General features: G+C 42.3%; 1 protein-coding gene across 1 annotated transcript in view; it reads right to left on the bottom strand.

Moving 5' to 3' along the window:
* Nucleotides 1-17,848, bottom strand: part of itfg1 (integrin alpha FG-GAP repeat containing 1) — a 167,574-nt gene that overhangs the window by 133,405 nt on the left and 16,321 nt on the right. Inside the window, exon 7 of the mRNA XM_037748976.1 lies at nucleotides 1,265-1,314. Within this exon, the coding sequence (XP_037604904.1) occupies nucleotides 1,265-1,314 (50 nt within the window). The remainder of the gene's footprint in view (nucleotides 1-1,264; nucleotides 1,315-17,848) is intronic.

The raw sequence follows: 17,848 nt of genomic DNA, 5'->3' as shown, positions 1-17,848 counted from the left end.
TCTCCCCCTCTCTGCTCTCCCAGAATATTAACTAGTCCTGCAGTAGTGCTAACAATCCTGTACCCCCAGGCCCACCAAAGCTTTGCAGATCTGTTTGTTGCACTGAGGAAATGAACAGAGGGGTGGTGTGTGGGTCATCACTCTCTGATCACTATAGGTAAATACCTTTGGCTGTACTTGAACACATAACCTTCCTATTGGTGGACATATTGGACTTAGTTCATATGTGGGATACACACAACATGCTTATTATGGACCATATTGTAGGTCCCTAGTTAATGGCCAACAGAGGCAGAGAGACCAGGTGACTATAAACATGTACCAAAGAAAATAAATGCTGTGCTATTCATTGTGGTTCCCACTGATCTAGTTAGTTTATCATTCAGTTAATGTCCACCCATTCCACCAGTGGATTCAAACCCAGGACCTTCTTGCAGTGAGGAGCAATAGTACTTACAGCAAATTCAGCCTTGTTCGGGCTACTAAAACCTTTTCTACAGCATTAAATGTAAACGAGATTGATAAAAAGAACAGAGCAATACTACAAATAGGTGCTGAAAGAGGGAGAGAGAGAGAGTGCAAGAAAACAGCATTTGGTGTCCGCACATCTTTCCTTCTAACTCTATGAATTAAGGGTTTATTTAGACCACATAGTTGGAACAGTAAGAGACAAGTGGTTTCTGTCTGGTTTGAATGAAGTGTGTTTTATGATGTTCCGCTGCTTGAAAGGCTGATCTACCATCTATGCACGCACGCACGCACGCACGCACGCTTTTGATATTTGATAAACCGTTTATGCATCGAAGTAATGTAAAATCAAATATTCGCTGCTTCCATCCTCTCAAATCTAAGTAAGTGTTTTGCTTTTCTCTGATTATTTTACATATGACCTTTTGGGAATTTCGACTGTTAGTTCTACAAAATAAGACATTTTAAACATCACCAAGGGTTGCTGTAACTTGTGAAGGGCATTTGTAAGATCAAAGTTATGTTCTGCATTTGTCCTTAAAGACTACAAATCGATCAATATGACTGCAATTGCTGCAGCTATATTTCTGCAACATTATAAACTTTACATAAGAACCCTGCAATGTTGATGTGTTACTGTATCTACCATACAGTGATACAATGCTACAGTAACTCAGTCATGGCTGCCCTGATTGAACTGGACTCTTGAAAAGACAGGCAGTAAAAAAGGACTGCTATCTGGGACTAAGCTGGGACAGGAAAACAAGAAGAAAATGTGTCCAAAAAAGCTCCTTACCTTGTTGATCCAGGTCTCAAACTTTGGCCCTTCAGTTGTCAGGAACAAATCTGGAGTGGGGAGGACACAGAAACAGAAGGGAGGCAGCAAGTCATTAAGTGATATATCGGTTCAATCACAATAAAACATGGAGCAGGGACTATTGATCTATAATGAAGAAAACGCTGGAGATTATTGGGAACGACAGCAATTAAAATGTACACTGTGCTCTTGCTGTGAACCTTTATACCTTTGATGAATTGATCACGAAGAAAGAACAACAGATCAATATAAAGTCAGTAACTGCTTGGATTGCTAATGTTGCCTTATTGGAGAAGTAACCTTTAATACAAACAAGCATTGTAATTTAATACATTTTAGTTTAACTGAACAACATCATGTTCACACTCATACAGCTTACAGGTAAAACAATAAAACAGAACATCGGTGTGGAAACTTCAACATTTCAAAGCTTGCTTTAGTGATAAACAGGATAGATAACAGGCAGTGACAGGTCAGTATACAGGTGGGAATCCGAAAATGAGAAAGATGAATTGGCTTCTTTAAGCAGTAGCAAAGAAATGTGGTGAAGAGACGGAAAAAGGATAGTTTTGTGGAGGTGGGGGGATCTCCTGCTGAAAGCAACAGGATTTTCACACAGCTTTCTGGAGGTTCCCCCCCCCCGGTAATGCCTGTAGCTCGCTCTATTGGAATTCTATAACCTGCGCTTGTACTCATATTCCTTGCTCTTGAAGCTTAGGCTGCACTTCTAATGCGGTTTTCTGTGTGCCTCATTGTGAGAGGACGTTTACTTTCATCGCTGCTTTCTCTGGACTGCGGTTCTGCCCCAGTAATTGGACATGAAATAAATATTGGCATTGATCTGCCTTAGGGCCCTGCTACGTGGTACCGTGCTCTGCATGGGGAAATATTAATGATAAAGGAATGGGAGATGACTGAAGGGAAGACAGGAAGAATGAAGATTGAGTGTAATGATAGATGGAAATCCTGTATATAACCAGTGTTAGTACTGCAGTGGTCACTGCAGCCAATAGCAAGTTCAAAATGCTGCAGCGTGACTCCTCACTTAAAGCTTCAGTAGGCAGAACGTTTTTGGCATCATTGGGTAAAAAATCCATAATAACCTTTCAGTATATTGTAATTCAAGTGTCCTGAGAGAAAACTAGACTTCTGAAATCTTCCTTATGGCTCTGTTTTCAGGTTTTAATCAAAATCTAGCCTGTGACGGGAGACTTTGGCTAATCACAGGTCATTTCAGAGAGAGCCTTCCTATTGGCTGTGCTCCGGCTGGTGGACGGTGCTTGGTATTTCCTCAAGTTATCTCAACATGACTGCCGAGTCACAAACTTTATAATTTTACAGCTAAACATTACACTACAAGATGTTTCTGAAAACATTTGAGGCGAGAAATAGGCTATAAAGTAACAGAATATTGATTCATATTTGATCAGCGCTGCCTAGTTTGACCGTTCGATCGGAGTTTGCGAGTGATTGACAGCTGCTCAGAGACGGCTGACTCCAGCTCGGCTCTGATTGGTTGTTTTCCTCTGGTCTGTGATATCGTGCAGATGCTATTAGGAACACCGGAGGATACAGAGGACACATCATATCTTTCAGATTACCTGTCTCGTGCACTACATACAGTATAAAACCCTTTCGCTAAATGACTCTCTCTTTCCATGGCTATATATCTAACACTGTACTGACTGGCAAAGTGTTCCTCTTTGAGCATACTAATCTCAGCCTTCCTTGTACTCTCACGGATGTGCTCTGAAATGTTATCCCAGGATTCTGCTGCAGTCATCCCCAGAACGGAGGGAGAAATCAGCAGAGTGAAAGAGCTTTCTGAAGGAGAGCTCCACTCTCCAGGAACATCCTGCCACCTCGTGTAGGGGAGCTTCAGGTAGGTATCATCTTTAAATCTAGGGTTGTCATGCCTCTCTTGCTCTCCTAAATCTCTGCATCTGTACTTCTCACTATGGTAGGTCCTTACTTACAGTGAAACAAATACTGTTGATGTGGTTTCTATGACACAGAATATTACCAGATGCAGATTACATTGTATATACATGTGTGGTTTAATTGCCAGCTATTAAGATAATTATAATATTATGTACTGTGCAAATTATTATATTCCCAATTTGAGGCTCGGTGCCTTTGTGTAAAAGCTGGAGGTTATTTATATAACCCAACAATAGCTGTTGAGCAATTTGTGTAAAAGAAGGTTATCATTTACTAATTTACTACCAACCCCCACCCACTCAATGTTTTATTTTCCCCCAATGGAGTCTGGGCAGTTCCCTGTTGCACACATAGACTGTATAGCTGTCTGATGGCCATATAAAGCGGTGAAAATATTCTTAATATAGCATACACTTACATTTTTTTTAGTGGGCCTTTCTTTTAGGTGTCTAAAATACGTTTTGCTGCTGCCCCGTCCACTTCAGTACATTGCTTTGGTTTCATGACACTACTCCTGTCTGATTCTCCAAGCTGGGCCCATGCGGACCGTCATCTACTATAGGTAATATACTAACTATGGATAAGTACCTCATACAACCCCACTTCAAAACACCCAAACTCTGCATTTAAGAGTCAAATGCAAAGTTAAGCCACTTTTAAGGTGCTTAAGGTGGTAAAACAGTTCAACTTTTAATGTTTCAAACTTTGTGGAATTGCAGACATGTTGCCCACACAGACTTAGAAATGCAAAGAAGATAACAAATGCATGCATATATTATGCATATGTGCACACACACACATACACGACAGGATACTCTCAGTAATTTGCACATTGTGTATGTGCTTACCCGTGTCACTGTGTGTGTGTGTGTGTGCACGTTTGAAGTCGCACCGGGTGGCGTGTTGATGAGCTTGGTTAATCAGCCAATCAGGCCTCTTAGACAGAATCCAGCCGTGATTGGCTGATTAGGTGCGATGGCGGTGTGTCGGTGAGAGAGGCATGGGGTAGACAGAGGAGCAGAGTCGTGCACGAAGAGATCTTCATCTTGTAAACACTTAACATTCTCGCTGTGGGGGCACTTCCTCTCTTCATTCCTCATCTCAACACTTTTTTTTTTTTAACCCAAGTTCACTGCCAAACTCTTTCCTCCACTAATTTCTCTTCCTCTAGTCTAACTGCCAGTCCAACTTGAAACTGCCCTTTAAACTTCCCTTTGCCGGTTTGATGCCAGGCAGTGTGTTGAGGGTGTAAACTGATGACTTTGAAGTGGAAAACCTGCTTTCTCCTTGGACACTGCACCACGCATGACTCTGCTTTCTGATCTGTCCTGAGAGGGAAAACATTTTAGGAGGTGTCAAGGGGAATATGCACACAGAGAAAAGCCAATTCCCTTTGGTAAACTGAGTAATAAGGTAATCTTAATGGGATCCTTCTGACATTATCCTCTTCAGTACATTGTCCTTCTCCACTCTCCCCTCCCTCCCTCACAGTCCCTGCCAGACAGTATTCTACACAGTCTCATAAAGAGCTGCTAGCTAGCAATATAAACCTAACTGCTGCCACCATCACTCATTTTAACACAGTTTTACTGCTCCAGGGACTTTAACTAGGCTGCCAAGGGCTTTTTAGGGACTCATTCCAGTTAAAAGTGATATTATAAAGAGAACAAAACAGAGCAGAGAGAGCTCAAACAGAACAGAAAAAGACTGGATCCTAAGTGAAAGTCCTTAGTGTAATTAAATAGTCAATAAAATGAGAATAGCTGGTCCACCTTCAAGGTGAGTCCACCTTAAGTGAGCCTGGGCTGAAGTTGTCGCTATCTTCGGGGCTAACCCCCTTCACTTTAATCAGCAGGTGTCAAGCAGGAGACGGGCCTGAGTCTTGAAGAGTTGTAGCATTTATTCACCGACAAATAGTCCAAGTTCGCTTCTTTTATAACACATTTTACTTTAAAAAACATCTTTAAAAAAAATCTTTTAAAGATTCCCTGATGCTTACGCCCGGCAGGCCGCTGGGCTTGCAATAGATTGCTACGGGAATGAGTCCAAAAACCTGGAAATGAGTTAGCACTTTAGCACTTCTGGTTCCCTCGTCTGGAAGTCAATGGGTTTTTTGAATGGGTTTTTAGTTAGATGCCTGAAGCAAGGTCTGTGTTAACACAAGCTCAACGTTTTGTTCTTCGACATAAAATACATAAATAAATACCCTACTTGTGAATTTTGAAGCTTTTATGTGTCTTCAAAAAGGCGGTTGCTAATATGTGGCTAATTGAGACTACTAAACGTCACGGCGCCAGTTCTTCTGCCTTTACAGCCTCGTTGTGTATACTCGCGCTCATGCGACCGCGGTGTAGTTCGTTATAGCCTAACGTTAGCTTTTTACTTCTGCATTCAAGCTTCAAAGATCATAGAAGTGGTGTTCATTTGTGGAGATTATCTTGCTGAACAAAACGTGTAAGTATCATAAACGTTTGTGCCACACAGCTTATTTTCTGCAATAATCCAAATTAACCCAATGGGACAATCCCATTGGCTTTTTATTGAGGGAATTCAGGGCAATGCAAACTTGGTTGGCCTACAAATATACGTCATCCCTGGAGCACTCTATACACTGGCAGAAACCCTGGATCACATCACATTTGGTGAACACTTCAATTGATTGAGGAGGTGCTCGTGTGTCAAACCAAGGCCGCCCAGTCTCCAAGCAGAGATTCTACTTTATCCACAAAAGCATGAATCTGTCTAAATTTTTTTCCTTCCTGCAACAAGACAATGTTTACAAGCTGCCAGCAGTTCAGGATGACACCTACAGGACTGCTGTTCAAGCGGTGATTGTGAGGTGACACCGGTGACATCAAACTGGCACCACAGCTGTCCTAGTATCATGATGAGCTACCAGTAATCCTGTTAGACCTGTATGATTGGAAGGTACCAACACGACCATCAAAGCCTGCTAATCCCATCAAACCGTGACTCAGAAGAAAAAGATGATCAGGAGCGCTGCTGTAGTGTCCTGAACAGTCAGTAGGGCTCAAAACATAAGCCTTATTGCCTTGCTTATTCCTTCCAAAAAATATGCCTTTGATATGGTTTAATTGGCATGATTTTAGGACTACAGCCACACTACCATTAGTCCAAAATTCAGCGACCAGCCTCTTGAGAGCAATTATGAAATGTCTGCAATAGTAGTCCAATTTTAGCTTTACTTCTTTGGCCACCACTGTGAAGTTTGAATTCAAAAGTATCGAATGCTTTTAAGGTGGGATTTGGACTACTGCCGTAAAGAGGGAAAAAGACTGTATGCATGTAACACAATTGACATGTGTTGCTAGACATTCGTAGGAAAATACACAAAAAAAAGACCGGTTTTCATTTCTATATCTAATATCCCCGTTCATGACAACTGTAGCGGGGTGAATTTTTATACACCTCACCCATTTCAATTATATTAATGCTTAAGGTTACGTTTAATTAACGGCGTGGCGGCTTTGAGGGACATGTGGGTGCCGTACCAGGTCTCTAACTGCTTCCTGTCTGCTCTGCTGCGTCCACCCGGTCAGCTCCACTGACGATCCACCTCTTTGCTCATTTTTGAATTAGCCGTAAGCTAGGCTGTGTTGTCACTGCCAAGATGGCGATGGCCGGAACCAACCACTTTGAGCTTCACAACGGCTCTCCAGGAACCTACGGGTGACGTCACGGAGACTACGTGCATCATTTATACAGGTCTATAGTATAATCAAGTCTCTGAGCTTGTTCTACGCACATTGCGTTTTATTTATCACCTTTAACAACAAGTAAACTACAGACATGAAACCTAAAATGATTCAGCAGCACCAGCGATCTGGCACTCTGCACTAGCAGCACATACACACATTCAAAGCATACGCTAATAGAGCTGTCATACTCAAGCACTTGGGAAAGATGCATACATAATTGAGGTGTATAAATGTGTTTGTGTGTGGGAGGGTGGGGTTGCGTAACAGCAACTGGGATTCAGAGCTCTAAGTGGTATGTCATGTCGGCAGATAATTAAAGATATGCTAACTGTGAAGGCTGGAGCAACGGCTACTCTGGGCATTGAAAAACACATGGCAGGGGGAGACAGAGAAAGAGAACGACTGAAACCAGATGCTAAGGCCGTCCAGTTTCCAAGGTGTGTCTGTGTACAGAAAACAAGCTTCCAAAAGCAAATCACCACGAAACAAAAGCACGCTAATCCCTTAATTGCAAGAGAGGCAATCTATAATCACTTGATTATTTCTTCTGCGTTCCTCCGCTCTCCCACACTCTCTCAGATTTTTGTCCTGTTTGGTTAAATTGTCCCTTCCCTACAAATGACACTTCAAAAAGCTCACTGTCACACCCAAATGAACGAGTACATGATGAGCAGGCTGCACAAACCCCACTACACCCGCCCCCGCACTGCAAGGCTGATTTCAGCACATTATTAAAATATCTGTGTGCATCGTGTGAATGTCTTTGTCATTGGGTGGTGATACAGCAAATCATCTTACAATCAGCTAGTCCTTTCACACTAACAGAATAATTGCAAGTGTGTCTGTTGCCAATAACAGGGTGTTAAGAGCAACAACTGTCATAGCTCAACTAAAACAAACAGCACAACAGGGTAAACTGTAGCACAGGCCAGCGTGCTGCAGAACAGTGGAGGTGCTGGTCTCGGTGCTGTTTATGCAAATATCAGCGTGCTGCACAAAGGTTTGATTGGCTCTATGCTGTTTCTATTACAGTAGGACACAGATGAGCTTGATATGAACTGGAAAGGACAGGTGTTTACTGATTGTTGGCACCAAAACGTGCGATGTACCTCATGTGGAATCAAAAAAATCTGCAACCACATGAGAGTGTGCTGGTGAATGTTTTTTTAGTTAATGATTGAGGTTGAAACGAAACAACAAATAGAAGTTATTCTTCATCTACATATTCTAAAGATCTGCAGCCTGCTTAACGTAGGTTTGATCATAAGTTTGACTGTGAAGTCTACAGAACATTTAGTTAGTTTCATACTTAAAAATTGGCACAGAAAGCAATGTTTCATCCGGTGAAGCATTCAGGTATTATAGGAGAAAAAGACAAAACTGACTAGTAACAGAAAATAAGGGCATTTCACAAGCCATAGTCCGTTTGGTTAGTCTGAATCAGAGTACAATTTATACTTTTGGTTCATTTTCTATTTAGTCTGGTTCGGTTTCACAGTGCACAAATTAAAGCGGACAAAATAAAGAAAATAACCTGCTGAGGGGCGTTTACGAAGGAGCAGATTTATCTTTTTCATCTTGAGAGCTGCCACTTCTATGCAGGGAATCACAGACTTTGATATATTGCAGAGGTCCAGGTCAGTCCTCTCACACTCATGTTAACCTGTCATTTACCAGTGTCCATCTCAACAAATGCCGGCGCAGGCAGCCTGCATTTTTGGTTCTCTTCTTGCTATTGGGTTGGATTATGTTCTCACAGCAATCAAACCGCACTAGGGTTGGGTTGGAAACGGTCCGAGTCCACCTCTTGCAAGCGGTCTTGGACCGGTTGTTTTGGTCCACACCAGAGTACGATTACTTTGTTCACAACTGCCCACATAAGATCAAATGCAACAGGCTGCAAATGTGCAGTAAGACTTTCAACTTGTACACTCTACCAGAGCGCTATATATGAAATCTTTTCAGTTGCATGGGGTAAATAAATGTTTTTTCTGCTCTTTGCACAAAGGGCTTCTAATGTCAAACAAAACATCAGACCTCAACCTTTTAGACATTTGCCACAACCCCATTTCAATGAATTGATAAGTTAGATGACCCGATAGAAGGGAGAGCGGGAAAGAAATAAAAGGGAAAATTAAACTTGAAGTGTGCTCTTCATCAGACCCAACTCATTCCAACAAGTCATCTCACCGAATGAGACTGGAGTCATTTCTTTCTTCTCCGTATCCATTCAGGAAGAAAATTCAAATTCCTGGTGAAACTTTTTTTTTGGACACTTTCTTTCTCAAAACTTGCTGCAAGCATGTGATGTCAGTTTGGAATCTTGCAATAGATCAGTATGGTAATACAAGCTGACACTTGCTAATTAAAAAAGTGAAGTAAAGTGAGTTAATCCAAGTTGATACTCAGGTTTAGACTGAGACGAGAAGAGGGAAGAAAGAGAAGAGAAGGGAGGAGAAGAGAGGAGAAAGAGAAGAGAAGCAGAGCGTGGGGAGATGAGCGGTCCTTGAGTTATTCATAGCCTCTCCATCAGATTTGTTAAGGGGATTGGAAGCAATTTAAAGGCCTCCACTGACTGTTTGACTCGAGCAGCATTATGTCTCTCTATTCCATTATGTTGAGCCGCAGTGTGGGGATAAAGACCAGGCTTCCTATTAGCCTCTGTATAAACAGATAGGGTGATGCTAGGCGGGTGCTAAGCCTCGGCAGAGACGGAGAACTCTGACATTGAGGAGAATAGACAGCGGCAGGCTATGCTATCTCCTTGCTTTGTCTCACTATCGCCGTCCCTCTATCTGTTTCTCTCTGCACACACATACCCCCTTATCTGCCATACTCTGTAGCCCAGAACAGTAGCACCGTTGCTGTGGATCAAGAGGTGTTATGACTCAGCGAACAGTGAGCCGAGAACAGTCGCAGGTCTGTAACTCGAAACGAGCGTATGAGCACATTAAAAGGCACGATTTGTGACCCAAATGTCAACAAAAAGGGCAGCCACACCACTGACATTGAAACCACAGGAGTGGAACCTGCTGGGTAGACAAATACTAGACATTTACATCAGTGAGATTTGTCAGCACAGAGGAAAACCAGGTAGAGCAGAAATCCCTTACTGAGCATTGTTTCAGTTTCTCAGTAGGAGTGTCAAAAAACATGCTGAAAATGTGATATTCATTCTTTTTCTGTTAAAGCTGCAGTCAGTAACTTTGAGACTATACAAGATGGTTCTGAAAACATTTAGTTTATCAGCTCTGCCTAGTTTGACAGTTTGATCTGAGTTTGCAAGTTTCGTAAGCAGTGATTGACAGCTGCCCAGACACTGCTCGGGTCCATCTTGGCTCTGATTGGTTGTTTTCGTTCGGGCGCTGTAAACAATCTTGCAAATGCCGTTAGGAGCAATAGGAGGACACAGAAGAACATGATTTTTTTCACAGATTATCTGTCTCATGCACTACTGTCAGGATATAGTGAGTGAGTGAGTTTTATAGAAATAACTTTTTTTATCATATTTGCTCAAAGTTACCGACTGCAGCTTTAATTTTCAATGTGTTAAATGGATAATGAATTCTATAATTGGTGTGTTTTTTTTTTTTACCCCACTGTGGTGATTAACTGACTCAAAAAGGCCCATATCCTCTGCAGTATCCCGCTATTCTCCTCCATATAGAAGTAGATTATTAAAGAACAATAAAGCAGCAAACCAAAATTGGCTAAAAGAGCAGAACAGCGAGGGAGGAAAGGGAAGAGAGAGTTGGTGTGTAGAGTTGTAGCTAATTACTCTGTTCACAGTCCCCTGTTACTCTCTTACTACAGCATACACACATAAACCCACACATACACTACACCATACTAACCCAAACACACTATCCTTTCCATTTGTCCTTTGCCTTCAGCATTGTGGCAACCGCGAGCTTCATCAATGTTCACTAAAATGAGCAGCCGTTTCATTCTGCCAGCCTGCGCTTGCAAGTCTCCAATTAGCAGCTTATTAAAAGCGCTGGTGTGCTTTTATGGAGCTTTCAGGTCTTGGTCGGGCCTCGGTACTGACTCGCAAGAAAAGTCAGGTCACTGAGTCATCCAACACCTATCTACACACACAAACATAAAGGCCTATACTGTACATATCCCCACTCATTATACAAGATACAATATGCTGTTCTGGAGTGATTGCATGGCAGCATAAGAGTTGAGATAGTTGCAGAGATGAGAAAGGACATGACCGCGAGTGGAGAAAGCCAAAGTTATTGATTTCACCGTGCTCGGTGGTGTCAAGACTATATATCGGAATCGGATGACTGCTTGATTTCTTTTATAACTGAACTCGTCTCTCTTGCTCCTCTGTTGTCCTTCCCTTCACCCGCTTTCTAGCATTGTGTAATACAGAGGTAAAAAGGCAGCCAAGTGATACTGTAGCATTTCTGAGGGTTCGGCCTGTTGTCCAGAAAGACAAAAGCTGATTTCTGGTCAATAAAGTTGCATACTTTGCATGCATTTTCTACTTATTACTGTAGTTCTGTGTGTAATTTGTCAGAACACAGCGGTGAACTGAAGTGCTCCCCTGGATTTATGTACATTTTGAAATGCCAATAAGCAACGTTTTGGATATCTTACATAATACTGTATATAGTAGGGGTGGAAAAAAAATCAATTTACCCATGTATTGTGATTTTATTTTTACGATGTTGAAGTAAAACTCTTAATGCCAGAATCAATATATTTGCCTAAATTGAGTCTATGCGGAGGTAAAAGAAAGTTACCACTTTTATTGTTGCAGTCTGAGTAACGTGATGTCATATCTGTTAACCAAAACAAACCACAGCCGGCCGCACCGAGCCAAAACGGGAAAGTAGAAAACCGTTGAGGGTCCACGTGGAAACGACCTGCACCTAAATCCAAAGTGGTAAACACTACACATACAGTAAAGTATGGAAACACTTTGGGTTTCACACATTGCCAGGGAAAACTGTGCTAGACATCACGGCTAAAGCTGCACGCCAACTCTGGCATGGACAGGAAACTTTATTGTATTGCGGTAACGTGCGGTCAAGCCAGCCGTCACTCTCGTCTCCGTGGTCAAATCGGCCGACGCTACAACTGTAGAGCACCCATATACTGACATTTATGTTAAATGCATTCAAACGGCCTCGATGGAGCTGATCATGGATGTATAAAGAGAACAGAGCTGATGGCAGAGCTAACAACAGACTTCAAACAGCAAAGTTAGCGGAAGTAAACATGTGTGACGTCCGGTTTTTCTAAAATTTCAAAACAGTTGTTAACAAAAGGAACTGTATATACAAAATACTTATATGGAAATATGATTGATTGGATAATATTCACCAGAAGTATAAAACATGTTACATGTACCTTATAAATTTAAAAGAAAAAAACACTTATTTGTGAGGAAAATGGCTTTACCCTTGATTTTTGGGTTGCTGGAAAAAAAATCTAATAAATAATTCCTGACAATGATCCTGATATATTTGACTTCAGGACATCTCAGACTACATACATTCTGAAAATCAAACACTTTTACTGTATCAATTTAGATATTTTACAAAGTAAAAGTCCCTAGAAGTGTATGATTCAACTTTTTCACATGGTCTAGTGTTAAAAAAGTTAATAAAAATAACAATAAATCGTAATCTCAAATTGCAATACTTGTAGAAACACAATACATATCGAATTGGCACCCAAGTATCATGATAATATTGAATCGGGAGATAGGTGTATCGTCCCTGCCCTAATATATAGGTGAACGAACTAACAAGGCACCCCCCCACTGTTTATTAATTTTTAAAATGCAGAGGATGATGACATTCATTACTTCAATTGAGGATGGAAAAACTGATGAGGGGAAACTCAGTGATGCATTACAATATCAGAAAACAATTTTTCTTTTAAACTTCCTCTCTTTCCTTCTCTTCCCTGAAACTATTTCCTCCTAATCCTCCTCCACATTCCAACATCCAGTCCCTGTCCATGCTCTCTTTATACAGAGGTAATGTGAGGTCAACAACAACAACAGCAACAGCAGCGCTACATGCCCCTCCTTGTACCTGTAAAAGGCCTTGCAGCAGCAGTAGCGGCGGCGGTTCATCCAGGCTGCAGTGCAGAGTGGATGTGACAGCCAGCGCCGCGGATGCTGCATTAGTGTCTGATATGCTGTGTGTGTTTGTGCATGTGTACTGTCTCCTCGCTCATCACCACGCTCCGAGCCATTAGGGCTATGCGCGTCTGTTGGCGGGGCAACAGAAAGTGAAATTCGTAGGAGAAAATGTACGAGTGCAACACAAGAGAATGAGGGCAGAGCGGGAAAGAGGGACGGAGGAACCGAAAGAGAAGAGGAAAAAGAGAGCGAGAGTTAGAGACGGTGCAATAAAGTGATAGAAAGAAAGAGAGACAGACAGACAGAGCTGATCCTCCCTTTTTGTCATGTCTCTAATGCCCCTGAGCAGGTTATTTGTTAGCCTGTTACTCAGTAAACAAGCTGTGACTCCTATCCCCCGCTGGCTGTCAAAGGGACACACACAAATACACACAAACACACACAAACACACGTGCAGACACACAGTTGTGCGCTATATTCCCCCGGGGTAGCTGGGAGATGGGCTCAAGGAACCGCCGGCCGCCTCGCCGACTGATCTCATTGCTCTGTTTACGGAGGTTGGGAAGGGAGGGGGGGGACAAATGTCCACTTTGTGTGTGTTTGAGTTGTTGTTGTGTGTGTGGTGCAGTTTGAATGAGGCGGCCAGTAATGAGGCAAAATGAGAAGGAAGAAAGCACAAAGTGTGTACGCCTGCTTGTTTTTGTGTTTGTGTGTCTTGTGTATATTTGTCCATAGTCCCGCTATAAAGCCGTCCTGCAGCCAAGTCATGCCCTCTGTGTTCGTCTGTTTGCATCGATTTGTTGTTTTGTTCCCTCGGTCTTTAACCCTCGGACTGATCCATGCCTCAGCTGGACAGAGAGGGGGGCCTTTGGTATTCTGAAGGAAATGTCACAGACGCCACCAGTGAAACACATACTTTGCCTCCAGCAGACATAGGGAGGCAATGCCCTCATCCGCGCTGAGAGCGAGACGCAAGGCGATAAGGTTAGTCGGAAAATATGTAGACATTCAAGTCCGATCTATTGATATCTGATGCCTGTTGCAATGCTGGAAAAAGCTAAATTATATACAGTGTGTACAAACCGATAGAGGCTGGACACACAGTCACATAATTAGCCCAACATTTTCTGCTCACCCAAACAAGCAAAGCCAAATACTTTAAGTTACTTCCAGTGATCACAACAGCTCATACACAAACATGCAACTTGTGTGAGTTCTCAAAACTTTTTGGGACCAGGGACCCCTTAAAAGGGAGAAAGTCTTCCAAGGATCCCCTCATAATCGTAACACCAATTAAGCATAATGTTTACTACCGTTTGTACTCTTAGATGCCGTTGGAACTATTTGTATTCTAAAACTTTTCAACCATAAATACTTCAGATCAGTTCGATAGAGATAAACAGAAACACATTTTAATTGAAATCATGTTAACACCACTTTGCATTGCCCTGATATTCCGGGTGATTTGTAATCAGTTGTCGCTTTAGCTTGGCCGGCTTCATGGCTTTGTTCGCCAGCACCTGAAGACACATGACGCATTTTGGTCTCGATATGACTGTTGTCATATTTTCTAAATTTAGCTAGTCTGGGCTTGACGCTGTGGACTGACTCAAATATTTCTCCATGCTCGCCAGCTAGCCAGCTGGCTAATAAGCAGCAGCAGGAACGGTTTGTTGCGCCCTGAGCGAAGAGACTGATTCATGACACATTGACGTGATGTGTCACAATCATATCAGATTTTCTATTGGCCCAAAGCTAACGTGGGTGGTAGTAATGGACACAATATGCTTGTTTTATTGGCGAAAATGGTACCCATCTATAGATATGCACTTTTTAAATGATACAGCACAATTTTATAATCTATAGCAAATTATTTCGTGGACCCCCTGACAGAGTGCCACGGCGCCCTGGGGGTCCCCGGACCCCACTTTGAGAATCACTGGTTTAAGGGACACTTCAGAACGACCTTTACTTACAAGTGAGAATGTACCTGGTGATAGAGTGCAATGTTGTATAAAGGAAAATAAACATTATTTCTACATCACTTTTCAAAACTGTTTCAAAGCACTTCAGACGAAAAATAAAAGATTCAACATTATAAGTCATAACACCAGCCAACATCTGCTGCGTGTACCTGCAGGCTAGATCACCCTGTGTCGAACCTCTACTCTATAAAAAACAATGTTTCAAGAAGAGACTCAAAATATGATTCTGTGAAGCTGAGATCGTCAAGAAGGTCAACCCAAAGCTGTGGAGCCCTGACAGCAGAAGCCTGCTCACCTTTAACCTTTCACAATGATTCAGCAATAGCTTGGAGGTGTCTGCCGGACGATCCCACAAAGAATAAAGGTGATAATAAATAACTGGACACCAGTCCAAGTCTAAAAGCAATCAGTGAAACCATTACAGTTCTAAAACAAAGCAAACTAATGACAAGATACTTAAATGGGTATATAGTTCCAATCTAATATGATCTTGGTTATCGTATCATTCTGTAAGAATTACACTTTTCCCCTGAGACAGGTAAAAAGGCCATAACAGCAGTGATGGCAACATTAAATGAATGCATTTACAATCTTCTCTGAATCACTGAAATTATTGTATTGATTTCATGTTGTTTTGTTGCTTTTTAAAAGCTTTTCAGTATGTTTCTCAGTGAAATGCACAATGTCAGAGTGACTCTTTTCGAGGTGCGAGAAGAGAACTGTGTGGGGCTGGAGCTAAATCTTCACTGGCCACCTCCATTGATATGTGGCCCTGTCCCTCTGCTAGCAAGGAACCATCGGACTGTGAAACGAGCTTTTCCAAACTTGCCCAAAGCCCACAAAGACGATTTACTATAGTGTCGAAAGAAGGAGCAGAAGAAAACCTTAAAAAAAATACATTTGTACTGTTACTTTGTCCTCTGAGAGAGAACAGTCAGGGTAAGCTGTGCCATCACACACACACTTCACTGCTTAATGCACTGAAATATGACAATTTGTTTTATGTCATTTTTAAAATGTCTCACAGAGGCTGAGAGGGTTGAAAGATTCTCTTCAAAGATGCTTTTCTGTTTCAGAAACTTTTTTCCCCCCCGAGGCTACAACATTGCTGGCTTGGTAACTTTGTCACAACATTTAAATAATGAATGAATGATATCTATCAGTGTCGTGGCAACAATATAAACCATAGACTGTATATATAGATGGATGACACATCACCACTTCCTCCCAATGTACAAAAGTGAAGCCAAAATATCCCGGATATAGGAGCTGCCTTCTTGAGATTTTGAGGTCATTTGGAGCCAGAGTCTGCGCAGTAGTGATCGGGGGAGCTGGAGTCACAGTATCGAGGTCCCGCCCACACACCTGCCCGAATTAATCACGAGTTGATCACGGCCACAGCTTGCTAGGGTGAGCCACCTAGCTGCTACGTTAGCACCACGGTAACTGTATGGCTAGAAAGACACAACAACTAACCATAATATCTCTATAAATACATTTATGATCAAATCAACACACGGTTTCTGTCATTTTAGGTAGTTCTTATCACGCTGATGTATGTTCAATCGGGTGAGACGTCATGATTGACAGCTGCTCGGAGGGAAGTAGTCGCAGCCGGAGGCTCGGGAATTGTACGAGAGAAGAGATTTAACTATAACTTTCCATAACCGACACCAGTCTGTGTAATAGAACATATGTAAATCTGATCATAAATGTATTAATAGAGATATTAAGGTTAGTTGTTGTGTCTTTCTAGCCAAACAGCTACCGTGGTGCTAACGTAGCAGCTCGGTGGCTCACACAAGCAGCCTGCAGCCGTGCACGGCTCTTGATTGGCTCGGGCGGGTATGTGGGCGGGACCTTGATACCACGGCTGCAGCCCCCCGATCACTACTGCGCAGATTCTGGTGCCAAATAACGTCAAAATCTCAAGATGCCAGCTTCCGTATCTGGGATACGAGAGATGTTCTATTACACAGACTTGTGACGGTTGTGGAAAGTTAAAGTTACATCTCCTCTCTCGTAAAACTCCAGAGCCTCCGGCTACGCGACTGCTTCACTCAGAGCAGCTGTCAATCACAGCCGTCAATCATGACATCTCAGCCTCTATTTATAGCATCAAATAAGTAATTAAAACAAAACTTATCAGAGAAATGAACCCTTGAACATTCATCAGCCTGATAAGAACTACCTAAAATGTCAGAAACCATGGAGGGGCCGGGCTTTATGACCTATATCAAGATGTTTCGGCTTCACTTTTTGGGAGCTGTCATGTCGATCCGTCCTTATATACGGTCTATGATATACACACTCAATACCAAAACGACACACACACACAAACGTGCACCATTGAAAACTGCTGTAGACTACTCACACAATCACATACAGCAACATCAATAAACTGTACCTCACACCCTGATGTTAGTTTTGATGAGCGCACAGTCACATTAACACACCCACCACCCTCCCTCACATCACCACCAGACACACAGCACCCACACACATGCACACACAAACACACACGGATAAAATGCAGAATCCAGGCCAGTAACAAAGTGAAAAGCTCGGCAAAATAAATCCGTCTCTAAGCCAATATGTAGCCCTAACTCCACACTGTGTGACTTCCACCCCGATCTATCAAAACGGCTCATTCACAAACATGGCAGAACACGGCGGTGTAGAATGGAGCAATGCTATTCCCGGAGGAAATAATCTCCTAAAACCATTACAGGGAACAACGTAGGTGCAGTAGCTATGGGGAGGATTATGGCCAAACCCTCTCATACACACACTTTCCATCCTATTTTGC

The sequence above is a fragment of the Sebastes umbrosus genome, chromosome 2 (assembly GCF_015220745.1).
Source record: "Sebastes umbrosus isolate fSebUmb1 chromosome 2, fSebUmb1.pri, whole genome shotgun sequence".
NCBI classification, from domain to species: domain Eukaryota; kingdom Metazoa; phylum Chordata; class Actinopteri; order Perciformes; family Sebastidae; genus Sebastes; species Sebastes umbrosus.
Note: the sequence above shows the minus strand (reverse complement) of the source record. Positions and strands in the feature narration are given on the sequence as shown.